Source organism: Chrysemys picta, chromosome 4, assembly GCF_011386835.1.
Source record: "Chrysemys picta bellii isolate R12L10 chromosome 4, ASM1138683v2, whole genome shotgun sequence".
Taxonomy (NCBI): domain Eukaryota; kingdom Metazoa; phylum Chordata; order Testudines; family Emydidae; genus Chrysemys; species Chrysemys picta.
In genome coordinates this window covers 30371945-30390718 of record NC_088794.1, presented here as the reverse complement: position 1 = coordinate 30390718, position 18774 = coordinate 30371945, and the positions used below count along the sequence as shown (strand labels likewise).

Sequence of the window (18774 nt, the reverse complement as noted above, 5' to 3'; positions counted from 1 at the left end):
AGCATCTGGTTACTTACAGAATGTCATAAAAATGGATATAATAAAGCTGTACCGTGGCTAAAAATACACAGACATCTAAGATGCTTAGACTTCAATCCAACTTCTACTAAAGTCAGTGGAGACACTCCCTTTGACTTCAGTGGGAGTTAAATCAGGCTCTAAATGGTCTGCTAGCTGGAAATTCATGATTCCAAAGGTCATTTTTATGAGACAGACAGACAGACAGACAGACAGACAGACACACACACACACACACTCTCTCTCTCTCTCTCTCTCTCTCTCTCTCTCTCTCTCTCTCTCTCTCTCTTTGCTGCTTAATTAGTGATCTATTTACAGAAGTCCTGCACTTAAAGGAAATGGATTTGATTATCTAGTAGGTATTTTTTCATATGTAACATCTGTTATCTTAAACCATACAAATTTACTTTAACGTTTTTTCATCATATATGTTTGGTTACTCCAATAGTGTTCATAGATATTTGGACTGTTTTCTTTCCTCTTTGGTTAATCCTCCATCTGTAGTATGCTTTTAGACACATTTCTATGTCAGAAAGATTCCCCATTCCTATTGTTGACTTCGCTTGGTAGCTTTTCTCAGTTTAAGGTATTTGCACTCCATTTTTCTGATGCTGTTGTAGATGGAATCTCTTTTTAACATGATCATAGAAATTTAGATTTTTCTCACTACTGCAGCCAATTTTCTCATCCTGAATTCTGAAAGTATCCATGAATGCCCCTTGTCAGGCAACGACCCTGAGCAATAGTTCATATCATTATTACTTGCAGCCTTCATTAGAAGGAGTAACTGGCTTGCACACCTGTCCTGACTTGTATTTTAACCAGAAAGCTGCTGATACATATTAATTGGTGATGTGTAACTTCCTTGGTAAATTTTAAAATCAGTGCATGGGCTGTAATGTGTCCAAGTACAGTAATATGTAGGAACCTTTCCATTGACTGTTCAAATGGGCTTTGGATCAGGCCCTGTCAAGCTATAGAGGATTATGAAGGAAAAAAATGTGTGGGATCATTTTTGTTAGGCTTTTGGTTGCTTTTATCAGAAATTTTGGGAAGTAGTTGTTGAGCCAATTTTGTTTTCATAGACTTTAGGATACAGACTGTGTTTCAAGTTTTAGGATGAATGGATAAATACTTTAGTTTGGTCAATTTAATTTATGGTGTGATTTTTTTTTATGATTAGTTTCTGTATGCTTGCCTTGATCTGCTGCTTTATAACACCAGGTTTAGTCTGAGTAGATTTTTCAATCTTCGTTTTTTGTCTCGAAGGACATGGGAAAATTTTGTTTAACATATGAAGCCTCTATGACCCGCCTGTTTAGAGAAGGCAGGACAGAAACAGTGCGCTCATGTACTACTGAATCGTGCAATTACGTTCGAGGCATGGAAGATCCAACCCAAAATGTAAGTTCATTGCAGCAATTCATGATAAATTCTCATCAATTTTGTGTACATATATAGGTATCTGGTAATAAAACACAGACTTCCTGTGACAGTACACTAGATTGCTTTACTGCATTGTCTACCAACCCAGAAATAACATTAACTATACAAATAAACCCCATAATAGGCAGGGCTTTGGAGCAGAGCCCGGAGATGAAGCGCAGACCAGTAGGTTTTTGCCTGGAGCCAGAGCAGAGCAATTCAAAAATTTGATTGCTCCAAATCCCTGATAAAATGGTTTTAAATGCTTAGGAACTTCTATATCTTTCTTTCCTTAATGAGGAATAAATATCTAAGTTTGGATCTACACTGCAAAGTTTTGTATGCATAGCTGTGTTGGTCAGGGGGTTGAAAAAACAGTACCCTCTATCTGACATAGCTATGCCAGTAAAACCCCCAGTGTAGACACAGCTATGCCGACAGAATGCTTCTATCAGCATAGCTAAGGTTTGGGGATGTGGTGGTGTCATGCCAACAGAAAAACTCCTTCTGTTGGCATTTACTGCATATACAATAGGAGACTCTGCCTGCATAGCTACACCAGCAAAGCATTTGTAGTATAGACAAGGCTTAAATGCAGACTAGTGATGATCTGTACTTCTCTATCATTGCAGCAGGATTTTAGAATTGTTACATAAAAAGAGAACCGCAGTAACTAAAAAACAAAAAGTGACCCTTTTCTTTGCAATTCAAGATTTTCACAAATATAAATCAATTATCATTTTTAAGCGAAAATGTGTTCTCTTCTTAGAAGGAGAAACTGAGCAAATTAATGCTATTGCAAGGTAATTTTCTGTTATGCAAAGTATTGTGCTAGCTATGTTTGTGTTTTACTTTTAAGGAATAAATATTTGGTAGTGGTTGTAATCAGTGATGAGCTGCCAAAATTTTAACAACCAGTTCCATATAAAAAGTTCTGTTTTAAGGGATGTGCCACAGTATGTATTTTTTGGTACCTTTCTCCATAAGAAGTGGCAATGCATTGAGTCATTGGGAGTCGTACTTAACAATAAAAAATACGTCCGTATTTTCCCGGGACAGCGATTTAAGAACCAAAAAGCCTGACCTGTCCGGGAAAATACGGATGTATGTTAACCCTACCTAAAGTTCTTTTTTAAAAAGATGGGCCTGAACTAGAAATGAGCTCCATTTCACATGTGTGGGTCCCTGCCACTCCCTGGGGGTGGTGTGCACATGTGTGGGTCCCAGCTGCTCCCTGCCCCCCTCATTGAAGCAGGTGTGCAGGGTTACTGCCCCGGGAATTGCAGGGCACCAGTGGACGTGGGGCAGGGCTAGCTGGAGGCAGGGGGTGCAGGGCTGGCTGCGGGCAGGGCAGGGGCTGGTTGGAGACGGGGATGTGGGGCTGGCTGGCTTCGGGCAGGGCCGTAGGGAGGGTGCGGCAGGGGCTGGCTGCAGGCAGGGCAGGTGGTTCGGCAGGGGATGGCTGCAGGCAGGGTGGCAGGTACTCACGGGGAGAGCGGCTCGGTGCAGCCTGAGCAGCAGGACGCAGCCCAGGCCCAGCAGAGCAGCCGGGGACCCACCAGGCAGCAGTGGGAGCCCCGGGGCCAGCGGTTGGGGGAGCAGCAGCAGCAATAGGGCCCGTGCTGAAGGCCAGGCGGCGGCCCACATGGCTCCCACAGCCAGCGCCCCCAGCGGCCGGAGGAGGAATTACATCACTTCCTGGCCAGAGCCCATCAAAGCCGCAGCGCCCCCTTGCTGGGAAGCGGGTTAACAACTGGTTCTAAAACTGCTTCAAAATTTAATGACCGGTTCGCGTGAACAGGTGCGAACCGGCTCCAGCTCACCACTGGTTGTAATAGTATGAATGCTGACAAGGGAACACAAACATTTCTGGATGACATCCTCTGATAATACCAATAATACACTCTAGCTAACCTAGACATAGAAGAAAATATTGAACTGTAGTGTGGCTCTTAACTATTTAATCTAAAAGCTTCCTTCCTTACCCCTCAGTATTTCTGCTAGTCTGTTGCAAATAACTGCAAAGTCACAAATGTAGCATTATGACCTCACTGTGAGACTGAGCAAGAGAACTCCAGGCCTTGTTATGGGTAAAAGCTTGCGGGGGGGAAGGTTGTGTGGCTTTTTTACACAGATGTTTAGGTTTTCCCATGACATTTACTTATTAAACAGTTAAAAGGTAAATGGAATACAGTCTAAGTAAATGTTTTCTTGACTGTGAATATCTCTTTAAGTGAAGCAGATAGTTCTGCTGCTGCACAGTTGGTAGGGTAAAGTCCTGTTTTACAGCTGTGCAGTGCAGGTCAATGTCTTGTGAACAAACTATTAAGATAACAGAAAACATGTTCATTGTACGCAAGAATTGCCCACATACTGCTAAGTCCAACAATGTGAAAGGTCGAAGTGAGGACACATGTACAGGCTGAATGACATCGGTTGAAATTGTCACTTTTGAGTTTACAACTACAAGTAGGCATATTGCTGAAGACACCTTTGTGACACCACCATTGAATGAGTCCAGTTAACATCATGTTAAATACCATCTTTGCAACTTCTTCATATTACATAGTTTTAAACAAAAATTCACAATTGAAATGGTTACTTTACCCTATGATCTCTTACTTGGTGCTTTCAGACTGATAGTGTAAAGTACTACAATATGTCACGTTTCACAAGATCGCTGGTGCTTTCGATGAGCTTGGAAATTACTTATCTGATTTTCAGATGTGCTGAGCGCTCACAGCTCCTATGGACTTCAGTTGGAGTGCTAGCAATATTGAAAATCAGGCCTATAATTCAAACTTAATTTTTAGAATTGTTTTTATTTAGGCAGTGAAAAGTGCTTTTCACCCTGTGAACTTACTGAATGCCATGCCAGAAAGTCACTGGAAACTGGGTGCGCAGCATCTATGAAGATCTTTCTTTAGGTGCCTAGATTTGAAAATCTGGACCAGGGCTCATTTCAGAAAGTTCTGTGACAATGTCCTATTATTTGGCCAAACATTTTAAAGGTAAAAGTTATAGCCAAGGGTTTTTTTAATTACAGTAGGTCAGATGATTCAACCATCTCAATCACTTACAACTTCTCCAAGTCGTGAATGGGCTTTTCTGAAGGCAGTACTTCAGCCTCTGACAGGATGCTGTTTCTACTCGAATACTCTTTTCTTTTCTTTATTTCTACATCTGATTTTTCCTCCCCGTTTTTCCTGATCTCTTACTTCTCCTTTTCTTTCTGTTTTTCTTCCTGCATCCCCCATGCGCCTTTCCAGCCACCTGTGTTTTTCTATCCCGCTCTTTGCCACTCTTCCCCTTCTTCTTCTATTGAATGCTATCGTTATCTCAAATAACTAACAGGAGAAGTATTAGCAGCTTCTTATGCCAAACCAAGTAGGCTGTCTAATACCCTATTCGGATAGTACGCCATGCTGTGATGGGAGAGGGCTAGGGAAGAAGTGACAAATTATCATACTCTGAGATAGCACACTGGGTGTATGAAATAATCTGACAGAATGTGCTTGACTATCTAGAAAATGAGTGTTTGTTTTATTTAGTAACTAAAATCTTCTATTGCCATTGACTGCACTATCTATCAGCCTCTTAAAATAGCTGTTAAGCTCCCAGTTCTTTCATCAGTTCAATAAGACCTGCTTTTTATAGCTGTCTAAGCAGAGGAATACAAAAACAGAGTAAGATTAGATTTTTTTGTTCTATAATCTCTCAGGAAGCTTGATTTGATTAGATGCACAATGAAGATGCAAACTTCATAAGGCTAGTATTGTAATCCTATCTCATGCTATACCTGATTCAGTGAGTTATATCACACGTTTTCTACCAGAAACTATTGACATATATGCTAACTCCAGAAATTGAAATATGTTAAAACTAGAAAAATTGGATTTTAAAAAAATCAATCCCACATCACTTCAAAGTTCCTTTCCTGATGGTGGTGGTAGTTCCTCATAGCTGGTTTTTGTTGCATACTTTGTCTTGTACTTGGCTTTTAGTGCTGCAGATTGAGACCAGTCACTGTAATTTTGATTTCCCAATTTAAATACCTTCTGTCTTTTTCCTTGGTGTTTTTTTATTATTATTATTCTTTAGAATGAAAAGAGGTGTAAACTATTCAGGATTGCTGCTGATAAACACCAGCACTTGTATCGCCTTGCCATGACTGGTGCAGGCATTGACCGCCATCTGTTCTGCCTTTATGTGGTGTCCAAATACCTTGGTGTTGAGTCTCCTTTCCTTAAGGAAGTAAGTAACCTTTCTTCATTGCTATCCAGTAGAGCAGCTTCATCAAGTAAACAAAATATTAGTTGTCAATAATTAGCTTTTTCTGATATGAGTTTACTATAATTGTATGTTAAAATGTGTAGTTCTAAGGAAAATGTGAGATTGAGTTGGTTACCCTGACATTTTGAAATATGTTAATGAATGCTAATTTGGCCCTGGTCTACACAACAAAATTACTGCGGTGTAACTATGTTGCTCAGGGGTGTGAATACTGCATACCCCTGAGCGATGCAGTTATACTGATCTAAGTACTGGCGGAAGAGCTTCTCCTGCCAACATAGCTACCGCCTCTTGCAGAGGTGGAGTTAAGTGTTATGTCTTCACCAGAAGCACTACAGTGTCACAGCTGCAAATTTGTAGTGTAGATCTTCCCTTAGTATTATTCAGCTTTATAGGAGACTAGATAAGCTACAAAGACACAACTTGCAGAAAACTATTTTTGTAGAGTAGTAAGTGTCAGCAGTGGTTCAAAGAGATGTGACAGGTATTGCAAAAAAGGAATGATTGATAGCAATAAAGGCAGTGGAGTTAGGCTTTTAATTTTTCTCTAGATCACATTACTTACATGTAAGGTGAAGTCACTGTAAAATATCACCCTTTGAAGTTAATGTTTGCTTAGGAAACCACATGTGTGGAGATATATAAATGTTACGGATTATCACACTAACAGAAGAAAGTATTATCTTGATCAGCGGCCCAGCTGTGTGCTTAAAAAAATCCAACCACGGCTGCCTGGCCCTGTGCGTGGCGGGGTCCAGGTCCCAGCTCTGGCTGCCCCAGCTCTGGCTGCCCCACCCCGCACGTGGCACTCTTGGCCCCACTCTGTGGAGGAGTCTTTGGGTGGGGAGCATAGAGGTCTGTAGGGGGCTTAGCGGGGTGGGCGCTATGGTTCTCAACCTGCGGCCCATGTAACAATTATAAATATAGGTTGAGAACCACTGATCTTCTTTAATTTCACTAAAGAACCTTATTATATAGTTTGGGTTTGTAAGTTCTAGACATGCAAAAATGGTGCAGTATTGCATTTGCTTTCTCATAGATGACAAAAATTCTTTGCTGCTTCATTCCATAAAAGATTAATCAAGTGTGTGATCATTGTCTGGGTCACAGAGATTAATGAATGTAATGATCAGGCTGAAGAGGAAAACAACTTTTTGCAGTTTTCCTTAGTCCTGTCTTGAAACTGATGTGCTATAACTAGAGATTACACAGAACTCTTACTTTTTTGTAAGGGTTACAGTTTCTTAATACTTTACTGTTGCAAATCAAGGGCCTGACCCAAAGCCCATTGAAGTCCATGGAAATCTTTTCACTGACTTTAGTGGGCTTTCGATCAGATCCCTAGTGATCACTCTTCTTATTTCAGCAAGCCTTTTCCAAGCATGATACTAACAGGAACTTATCTGTTTTCTGTATGGGATCAATGTCAAGGCCTTGTGTGCTGCCTTTTTTTTTTTTTTTTTTTTTTTTTTTTTAACATAGCTTGTCCTGAAATATAGATAATTCATTTTAACCTGTTCGTTCCATTGGGAATGTTTATTGGAGTTCATATTTAGTAGTAGTGCTTTATTAAGCAAAGTCTTGTAACTTAGCTTGATCACAACTACTTAATTGCAACACACAAGCTGCCCATATGCACATTACTCTGGACTTCATATGCTCTAAAGGTTTTGTCAGAGCCTTGGAGGTTGTCAACAAGTCAGACACCACAGCAGCACATTGATCTGGAGAAGAACCCTGAGTTTGTATCCAGTGGCGGAGGCTTTGGACCTGTAAGTTTGGGGTTTTTAAAAACCTATTTTGTAATGCATACTTCTTAAATAGGGGCTTAGTTTGTAAGCTCCTAACTTGAAACTTTATCTCAGTAATAAGACTGAAGACTTGTTGGGGGATTCTGAAAGCATGTGTGTTAATGTTTCCCTTTTGTATGTATGTGCACAGGAGAATCTGTTGTCTTGGCTTTGTTCTTTTCTTTCAGACTAGATAAATTGGGTGGGTCTTGCAGAGGAATCCAGGTATGCTAGGCAGACATAACTATACCATGAAATCTGGTGGATGGGGGCTTACTTCACCTCTTACTTGTGGGATTTGTGTTCATTATGACATATTCCCATTTTTTGCTGAACAACCATTGAGAACGCAGAGTAGCTGCAGATGAAGGCTCATATGTACTGTACCTATTTTTGTTAGATTCCCCCCAATCAGAGGCGGGGATTGCAGTATATATCCTATGTGATACTGTACTCTGACCAGCTAATGAGCCTGAAAATACCTTTAAATCACATCCTTGGTATGATTTTTATCTTTTCTCCAGTACACTGAGATACGTTTTTTTTTGTTTTGTTTTTTTTTAATTGCAATGTCATAAAATAAGAGCTCCCCAAAGGGGTGTTCAAATTAGGAGGCTTCGGCATTTTTTTCCAAATAAGACTTTTACCTACTTAAGACTAAGTGAAACTTTCCCCTGGCAGCGTTTGAACCTCTGGAATCCTTTCTATGGGGTAGTTTGACTTGAGAAATGTTTCATGAACCACAACATCCAGATTATATATGGCCAGTAATTAGTATCCAAAAGAGGACACTTGCCAACAAAGAAATGTGTCTCAGCCATAGGGATTTCAGTCCATTCTTACTTGTCTTTTCATTTTTGTTCTTACTTATGTTCCATTGTCTCACTCATCATATTCCTTCTTCCTGTTCCTTTTTATTATTTCTTTTGTCTTGCCCCTGAATGTTCTCTTCGCTTCTAAATGGACTCCCCTCCCCTTGCGACAATGGAAGCCCAAGGACTCATTACTTCCTTACTTCCTAGTTTCTCTGCTCTTCTTTTAATGCTCTACAGAGCACGACCCTGTAGTATAAAGGAAGAGTACTAGGGTATCAGACTGCTCAGCAAGACTGGGAGATGCCCCCATGTGCAGGGAGGATGCATCACATTTAATAAGTAGGAGGTGCACAGCTGGACAGTCCTTCCTATGTGTATTATAGGATCTGTCCCATGGAGCTGCATTTTGACACTTGAATGGTCATGTGCTGATAACACTGAAGGCAGACCATTTAAACTGTTCTGTGTTCCTCTAAATAGCAGTAATTCTTTGAGCTGAAGCATCATTAAACATACATTAAAACTTATTTTTGCATTACAGCAGAGGTTGTTAACCGGGAGGTATATCAAACTTTTTAGAGAGCCACTGCAAGCCTTCTGACAGTAATTATAGTAAAAGTGAGGGGCCAAATTTGGCCTGGCTGCCTGTTGTGACCTGACATGCGGGGGGGGGGGGGGGGGGGGGGGACTCCAAGTTAAAAAACAAAAAAACTGCCAAGGTGAAGCATGGTTCAGAAAAGGTCAAGAATCCCAGCTTTAGAGAAAACTTGAAGTTATTTTAATACTTAGTTATAGAACAGGAATTGTGCTGTTATGTATGAGTGTATTAAACCTATTGCTAAATACTTTTTCCACAGGTTGCTGATGATGGTTATGGTGTGTCTTATATTCTTGTGGGTGAACACCTCATCCATTTCCATGTGTCCAGCAAATTCTCTTGTCCTGAGACAGTAAGTGTGAAGTAAAATTACAATTCTATTAACCTTTCCTACACAGCTCAGTAGTGATTTCATTTTCAGATTCGTTTGTGAAATGTCCCTGGAGTCATATTTTTAAAAACATATATCTGAATCTGTAGTATATGGCTTCTCTGTGATTACTCATGCTGACTTTTTTAGATCTGCTGTGAATCTGTTTTTCTCAACTTGTATGTGTAGAATATCTTTATAAACAATGGAAGCTGCCCCCATTCAAGTTCATCCAGACTTTCATACACCATGAAAATATATGGCCTGATCTTTTTCTCTCACATGCAGTGTCATGGGATTCATGTAAGATAGTCCTTATCCATCCAGTAAACACCACTGGTGGATTCTCACTTTTTAATACTGCACATCTTTCTTCAGGCCTTCCACTAGTTGGAGGCATTGGAGCTTTAAGACAGTGCGGAAGGAATGCCACCTCTTTCTGAAAACAAGTATCTCCTAGTCTAAACTATAGTATGTGAAGCTTGTCCAGTTATTGTGTTGATCGGTATTTAATAAACGTGTAGTATATTCTGAAGCTTTTAGTGAGAGTCATCCATTAGGATCAGGTGGGAATATACTGTGATACAGGGTGAGCCTCAGTCATTCATTTTATTTTTTTACTGTGTTTCTATAAACCTGCTGAATTTTAGCCACATAGATGATCTCATCGTCTTGTTGGGACTGATCTCATAGATAATTTAAGGTATCTTAGCGATGCTTCCAGTGCTACTATTCCCTATTCATAAATGGATTAGGACATAAATTGTAGTCCTTGGATCATGCAAATTCATCCTTTAGTTGCCTCAGTTTTTTGCCTTACTCATCAGTGAAGTCAGAGTTCCACACCAAGAAGGAAGCACTTTTTATTAGTGACCTTGACTTCAATACTATTTCTACACCCAGTGTGCACTGTGTTCTGTTTTATAAGTGTTTGGTCCTATTTTTAATCTTAATTCCTTCCTTTCATTATTGATCTTTAACTTACAAGAAGGAAAACTGGTCTGGTTCACAGTTTATTATTAATAGACTAGAGCATTGTTGTACAATGATTTACTATAGTTTTCATAACCCTCTTGTGCCAGAAAGATAAGAGATCCTAACACAAACTCAAGTACAAAAGGTATTTGTGATGGGTTACCTGACGGGTTACCCCCCTCTCCCCCCCCTACCCCCCCCGTGCCACCTGATGTACTGGCATACCACTGAGCCTGCCTGTTCCACAGCCTGGGCTCCCTGACACTTTCCTGCTGAGCCAGGCCCTCAAGCCTACTCCTGCACACACACAAGTAGGGACACGCCCAGCTGCAGAAAGACACAGACACTGAAATCAGTTCTGCCTGGGAAGACTCAGCTAGCATATTGCACAGCAGTCGAGTGCACACCACTCTCTGGAGTGCAAACCCCAAATTGTATCATCTTGCGTTGCACAGAGGACTGACTGTGTAGCGTAAGCTCATGAAAATTGCTCCCTCCCTCATTGTGGAGGAAGATATGCACAGCTTTTTGCCCCCCCCTCCCCCCCCAGTTATGAAAACTGGTTTTAGAGAAAACAAAAACAAGTTTATTAACTACAAAAGATAGATTTTAAGTGATTATAAGGGATAGCAAACAGATCACTGAGCAAATAAAACAAACACGCAAACTAAGCTTAATATGCTAAAAAAAACTGGTTACAAATAGTAATTTCTCACCCTAAATGTTGTTTTAAGCAGATTGCAGAGGTTCTTGAAGGCAAGCTGCTCTTGCTTGCAGATTAAAACTCCAGGTATTTCTTTCACAGGCCAAACACCTTCCCAGCCTGGGCTCAGTCCTTCTCCCCTTCCACTTTATCTTTGTTTCTTAGGCCGTGTCTACACTGGCAAGTTTCTGCACAGTAAATCAGTTTTCTGCGGTGTAACTCTCGAGGTATAGACACGGCCAAGCCATTTAGTGCGCAGAAACTCCTCAGTTGCAGCGTTGCAAAAAAAACCACCTCGATGAGCGTTATAAGCCTTACAGCGCAGAGTATCCAGCGCTGTATTGGCAGTGTAAATACATTACAGCGCAGAAAGCAATCAATTGGCCTCCAGAAGTGTCCCATAATCCCTCAAGTGGCCGCTCTGCTCATTGTTTTGAACTTGGCTGCCCTGGAGATATGCACCCCTCCCCTTTCAGAGCTCCGTTTCTGACAGCCGTTGCATGCTGTGCTGATCTGTTCCCGGACGAGAGAGAGACACGCACACACACACACACACACACAACCCTCCCCCCCCCCCCCCCCCCCCCTCGGCAATGTAGTAGGATACCCATGGGACAATGGGATTGGGAAACCTGCATCATGTGATGCTGTGCCTGCCCCACGAGGCATTGCAAACCCTTCCCACAGCACCCTGCGGCCAGTTGCACAGTGGGATAGCTACCACAATGCACTACTCTCTTTGCTGTTGCAAGAGCTGCTAATGTGGATACGCTCCACTGTCATAAGGAGCACAGTATGGACACGCAACAACAGTTTAATTCCAGCACTTTAATAAAAGTGGTATAACTTGTTGCTCAGAAACTTGCCCATGTAGATATACGCTTAGATGTTTCCAGCAGTCATCCTGGGCGGGGATTCAGTGAAGAATGAACTTGATTAAGTCACTCTCCGGCCTTAAATAAGTTTTTTATATAGCGGGAATCCTTTGTTTTCTACTGTGGTCTCTTCCCCCCACCTCCCTCTCTCCCCGAGTGGAAAAGTACTGGTATTCTATTATGGAATCCAGTACAATGTGACTTCGATCACATGACCCCGCAGTGTCAAAGCAGCCATGAGTCACAGGTGGTTTGTAGCATCCCAGGAAGGTGGGAAATTAGCATCGTCAAAGATCTATTGTTTTTCCCATAATGGCTCATCCAGACTGATTGCATTCTGTCTGGTGGGCGTTCCTCAGGTGCAAACACTTTTGTAGTACTGATGTATGTATAGTCAATATTCCTAACTTTAGATACAAAAATCATACATGCATACAAATAGGATAATCATATTCAGTAACTCATAACCTTTCCAGTGATATCTCACAAGACCCATCTTGCATAAAATACATCTTAGATATGCTATAATCATATTAAAACAATATTTCTATAAAGAATATCAGGTGTAGCGTCACAAAATTGTCACCAGAGACTTCATGTTAAAAGATTTCTCCCAGGTCATCTATATTTCCTTATATTTTGGTGTCATTTGAAAGTCGGTTCCTGCTGAGAATTTTTTTTTTTTTTTTTAAACACGTCACTCTTTGAAATAGTAATCTGCAAAAGTCAGTGCTGTTCCTGGGGGAGAAAATTTTTCAATTTAACCTACAATAGAGACCAATCTAACTTCAAACTAAAATACAGCTAAATTCCATTTACAAGGAAGAAATGGATAATGGAGGAGGATGCATGCTGAGATAGCCCTCTTATATACTGCATTAAAATTATTCAGATTTTCACATTCTCCTACTTCAGTATGAATAGATGACTGCTTCATTCCATAGATTTCAAAATTACAAAAAATGAAAGGAGGAAATAGATAAGTTTGGCTACAAGATTATGGTGGCAGTTCTTGCATTACAACTCTTCCTATATCTTTTTATTCTCTTAGGATTCTCATCGTTTTGGAAGAAACATCAAGCAAGCAATGGTTGACACCATAGCTTTATTTGGCGTTGGTATGAACTCTACCAAGTGATTCCCTAATATCAATGCCAGTGTCCTACCATTGGGGCGAGAACTCTTCTGATCAATGAATGAAAGCAAGGTGTACTACGCAACGGTTGGAGGGGCATTTGGGTCATAATCATCCAGTGATCACCTGTGAATAAGGATTCAACACCTAGGCTGAGGTTCAAATGTCCTATCACTTCACAATAGCTCAGAAGAGTTTTCTTCCCATAAGGGATGACTTTTGACATCCTATGTGATTCTAGGGATAGTATAAAGCAACATCATGTGAAAGGCATGTGTACTGTAGCTACTGTAGGCCTGTCTCAATTTTGTGTACATTTAGTAACTTTTTACTTAAAATCTGGGTCTTACTTGTATTTCATAAATGAGTGGATAAAATTTATTAAGTCAATCTTAATCAGCAGAAAGTATTTGACTTCATATGTACTGGTAGCAAAACATCAATTGGTATATCTGCTGCTTCTGTCTGAGAGTGACAAGACTTGTGGGTATTCATCTAGGTTGTCACTTTTTAAAGATATTTCTTTGCATTCAAAATATATCACAACCTGACATAACCTAATGTAATGCACTAACTGAAAATATACTGTGCTTCTTGGAAATAAGTATATGCTACAGTGGGTAGTAAAATAGTTGCATTACATAAAAGAATGGCAGGTATCACCTATTTTCCTCTGTTTTATAAGCATATAGTTTGCCACATCTTAATTTTATTACCATATGAACATACCTGCATGTTGTATGAGCCAGTGCCTTAAAAATGAAAGGCCTCAATACAGGGAAACCTTACACTGTGGGGTTCTTGTTTTTTGAATTATTTCTATACATTTTCTATGCTGAACAAGGGGAATGGGATTGTAAATTTAATTCTCAAGTTGATTTATTTAGGTGCAACATAGGATAAGAGTTCATGTTTTTACACGTTGCAATTTGGCTGAGGGCCTCTATGTGAAATGCCCCTTTATCTGTCTAATGAAAGACTAATCCTGGTGAGACAATGAATTAACTTTGTTTCAGAACCACCACATTTCTAAAAATCACCATTTTGCTGTGTAAGTCACCAAAGATAACTGCTGCATCTCATGTACGTTTTTCTCTGGGACTCCAGGGAACGTAGCCATTAGTACATACAAACCCGTTGGGCAATCCATAGAAGAAGACTGTCTGCAGCTAAGGAACTGCATCTTGTCTACCCTCATGTTTAAAGCAGCACCCACCACGTTTCCAAACATCTTTAAGGGGAAAGGATTAAGACAGTCAAATGGTAATGCCAGAATGGTGAAATCTAGCATTCTCTGGTCTCTGCCTGGAGAGGCTCTGGGTAGGGCCATGGAGAATCAACACACAGTTAATGAGGAAAGCAAATGGGGAGGGAGAGAGAAAGGAAAAAAAAAACTGAGCAGTACCACTCAAAAAGGTATATAATGGAAATTTAAAAAGCAAAGTAAAGAAACCTTCACAGTTCATGGTTGCTATGAAATTAAATGAAGTAGCTTTTTGTGATACCTCTCTTCCCTGGGATTCAAGTTGTGTTCATTTTAGACAGTCTTTATATCACACAGAGCCTAAGCAGCATAAAATGTGGCAAGTACTTGTCAGAGCAACTGTATATAAAAGGATCATGTAACATATACAGTGGTGATCAGTACAAAAATGACTGCTGCTCCAGGGCTATAACAACATTAACAGCCCTGTAAAGGAAAATGTCAAATTTATCTTTAGATTGAGAATATGAATATTTTCTGACCATTATCTTGTTTTGACTCTGCCACATACATTTTTTTTCCCTCTGGGTTTCACACAACTTTAATACACAAGTTTGGGAAGAGGCCCAGATGCATAGTCATGTAAATATTGTAATGCAGGAACTCGACAGAAGTGGGCCAGATAATTTTTATTGGGTCAGATACAGTGTGCAGGCAAGGAGCTTATCAAATAAGCCTTACTGCAACTGGCAGGCATGGCATCTAATCAGACTACTGCAGCAACTTCACAGTGAATTGTCCTTTTGGAGCTGCAGAAATCATGCACTATTTATAATGATCACTGACCAATCTGTATTAAATTAACATTGACATATTAGCTTGTAGGAGAATTTTTTATTAAGAAAATATTTAGGTTTGACTCTCAGGTTTTAAATGTTACATATGTAATTGTAGGTAGTGCAGTTATCAATGCAATTTTACATTCCTTAAGAGAATGTAAATATAATTGGCACAGGAAGAGTTTGTTTTTATTGTACATGTTGAAAAGGATGATAAGTCTTATGTATTTTTTATTTGGAGCAGATAATTTCTAAACATGGTTTGTATTTCATTTATCTTAGAATGTCAACTGCATGTAAATAAAAATGTGCTCTTTTGGATGTAAATCTTAAAAATGCACAGTGAATGTAGGTTATCATTAATTAAAAAAATTTTAATCTTCCTATCCTCTACATTATGTACACACCGTGAAACTGCTCACTTTTGTTTGCTTAAGTTGTATGAAAGTGACAGTTTACCTCTAATTTTTTAGTGTGGTACACATAATACTAAGAAGCACGGCCAAGTTAAAATATTGTGTATATATTTAGAAAAATTCTTGATTGGTTGATTCTCAACCAGTGATTTAAAGAGGACAAAACTAAGGTTGAGTAGGCAATAGAATTTGGTAGGAATTATAGTAAATCAGTTATTACATGGCATTGAGGAATTGGCTGGACAACTCAATTGTGCATTTCCAGATTTTCTAATATTTAGCTTTTTGGTGTGATTTGGGAAACTTAATATTTAGGTGTTAACACTTACTCTGGTTGATGGTCCTAACTATTTTTAAAGTTTTGTTTTTTGTTTTTTGGTGGGAATATGGATTAGGGTGTCTGACTTTAGCCCCACAAGTTTAAAAAATGTTCCTAATTTATTATGCTTTGTACCATATTGATTTCCTATATCAGATTTACTAATTTATACTGGTTTTATCGTGCTCATTTACTCCACTTGTACTATCTTTTCATCAGTTATTTACATCTAACACTTCTAGTTTGTTCTTTAATTATATTTGTTCCGCCTTTCTGACTCTGAACAATAAAAATTAAGGGTTTCACAATTATCACTCATCCTTTTGGAGTCTTCTTCCTTACCCTTTGCTCCCATGTCTCTGCTCGTGGACCTAGGGTTACCACCTTGCCAGTATTTGAGCAGCCTGGCTTTTTTTTTTTTTTTTTTTAAACGAATTTGCCAGTTGCCAGAAAAATTATTTAATCTACCAAAGTTGTTTATGTGGGTCTAAAGATTTGCGTAATTATCATAATACATTGGGATATCTAACGTTAAAAGTTTGTGTCCAGCTAAAGATGCTGCAGTGTTCCCACTGCCACAGTTTAAGCAATAACAGATCAAAACTGTTGAAAATACAGCAGCTGTATGCTAGGGTTTTCAGGCATCTGGTTTTCGACCAGAATGCCCGGTCAAAAATGGACCCTGGTGGCTCCGGTCAGCACCACTGACCAGGCCACAAAAATCTGGTCGGCGGTGCAACAGGGCTAAGGCAGGCTCCCTAGCTCTGCACGGCTCCTGGAAGTGGCTGGCATGTCCGGCTCTTAGGCACAGGGGTGGTTATGGGGGCGCCGTGTGCTGTCCCTGCCCTGAGCGCTGGCTCCGCAGCTCCCATTGGCTGGGAACCAATTGGCTGCGGGGGTGGCTTCTGCGGGTGGGGATAGAGGACTGAACCCCCTGGCCTCTCCACCTAGGAGCCAGACATGCCGGCCGCATCCAGGAGCTGCCTGAGGTAAGCGCTGCCTGGCCAGAGCCCATACCCTGGACTCCCTCCTGCACCCTGAAAACCTCATGACCCCACCCCGAGAGCCTGCACTCCCAGCCAGAGCCCTCACCCCCTCCCGCACCGGTGAAAGTGAGCGAGGGTGGGGGAGAGCGCGAGTGATGGATGGAGTGAGCAACGGCAGGGCAAGGCTGTTAATGAGAGATTTGCCTCAGATGAGAGTGAGACAAATGTTAATCTTATCTATATATGTTATCCCTATAGATACTGTAAGTGGCTGTTGGGGGAGGGGAAGGGGGGAGTTGCCTTGTGACTGGGGGTTGGCGGTGCTGTGGGTTTTTTGCATTTCAAAGGCGGTAACCCTCCATGGACCTGTAAATCCACATGCTGTTAAAGTCTATTAGAATAGAATTGCTTGAAGGAATGAATGTGGGAGTTAATTTAACTACATTTAAAACATTTGCAGGAGCACCTACAGCTATGGCTCAGTGCTCGTTTTAACTTTATTTTTAAACACCAACAAAGACTCGGGCACAACAACACTAGTTCACGCCAAGCGTTTGGAAGTCGGGTAATGATACGGTCGTAAGGATAAAAAGGTGGGCACTAGAGGGCAGCATGGCACCATGCAATAGATCAAATACTATGGCTAGGACCCTGAGAAGCCGCGCCCTCCTTGCATTAGAGCTCAGGGGGTATCAAAAGCCACCTTGGTGGTTTTCTCCTTAGGCCTCCAGCTTTGTTTCCTTACCCCAACCTCTCTCCCGCCCCCCCCCCCCCTTATTCTGAAGTCTCCGTGCTAGCAAAGCATGAGTACACGCTGCTGAGCACTGTCCCCACGAGGGGAACGGACAGACCCCCTGAAAATGGCCGTTCCCGGGCTGGGCCGGAGGCGGCGTGGTGCAGAGTGCGCTCTCTGGTCCCTTGCCCTCCATCCTCCCATGCGCTGCTGGGCCGGGCGGGGGCAGCCATGCGGAAGCCGGGGAGGGACTCGGACGCTGCCTTAGAATGCAGCCCTGCTTCTGTGCGCGGCGGCATTCCCCGGGGCTCTCGCGTCCGCCTTTGTTGTCCTGCGCACGCAGCTCTTCTTGGCCAGCTCGCGCGAGGCCTGAAGTGGGCTGGGCACCCGCCTTGGCCCTCGCCACATGACTCCACCAGCCCTAGAGAAGTTGCCTCCCGCCCCCCTGGCAGCTCTCGCGCAGGCGCTCCCGGCCCCAACGGTCCCAGGGCGTGCGGCGGTGGGTCTCGGCACGCAGACCCCTCCCAGGCCCAGCACGGAGCCGGAAGGGGGATGGAGGGAGAAAGGCGGGAGCTCGCTGTGGGGCGAGGGGAAGGTGAAGGAGGCTGCAGCCTGATCACCCCGGGGTAGTGAGCACACCCTGTTGCCCCACCCACAGGGTGGGGCATGCTCTCTAGCCCCGACATGGGGTGTCCCACTGCACGTCCCCCTCAGCTGCGGGGTGATCCCGGGATAGGGGGTCCCAATGCACATTATACCTGCAGATAGAGGGAGTATCGTGAGCCACACATGGGAGAGCTGTCCCTAATGCAGCCCACAGTGCTCTGGCGGAGATGGGGGTCACAATCCATTCCAGCCTCCCTTGTGCCCCACTGGGGATCAAACCCATGTCCCTCTCATATGGGGCAGGCTCAAAATCCAGACATACACACAGAGGATTGAGGCTCATGATCCGACTGGGGTCCCAATCTCCCCTTTCTTCTTCTGCAAATGATAACACAGGCAGTGTTTAGAAACCACAGTGTACTAGTTCCTCCAGACACCCCATCCTGGAGTCTGGGCACTAGTTATTTCTTGGCCAGATCCCTGGAGATTCTGGATGCAAGTCTATCACTCCGGCTCCTAGGCACAATATGAATAATAAAACCTTTTCTCGTGTCGCTACCGTTCTTTGCACTTGCCCTGTTTTCTCTCCTCTATCCCCTGGGGTTAGAGGATTGTACCTATGTCTCCCCACCACACTCCCGTCTCCCTTGGGGTTGAATATGAGAATCCATCCC

General features: G+C 42.0%; 1 protein-coding gene across 7 annotated transcripts in view; it reads left to right on the top strand.

Moving 5' to 3' along the window:
- CPT1A (carnitine palmitoyltransferase 1A) overlaps window positions 1–16086 on the top strand; it is a 73481-nt gene extending 57395 nt beyond the window's left edge. For 4 of the 7 annotated variants that reach the window (XM_005312861.5, XM_005312860.4, XM_065591917.1 and 1 more), the window contains 5 exons: window positions 1288–1422; window positions 5545–5697; window positions 7404–7508; window positions 9199–9291; window positions 12914–16086. In XM_005312861.5, the coding sequence (XP_005312918.2) occupies window positions 1288–1422; window positions 5545–5697; window positions 7404–7508; window positions 9199–9291; window positions 12914–13000 (573 nt within the window). In that variant the 3' untranslated portion in view covers window positions 13001–16086. The remainder of the gene's footprint in view (window positions 1–1287; window positions 1423–5544; window positions 5698–7403; window positions 7509–9198; window positions 9292–12913) is intronic. The other 3 variants (XM_042862119.2, XM_065591918.1, XM_065591916.1) reach the window with 1 other exon arrangement.
- The last annotated feature ends 2688 nt before the right edge of the window (window positions 16087–18774 follow it).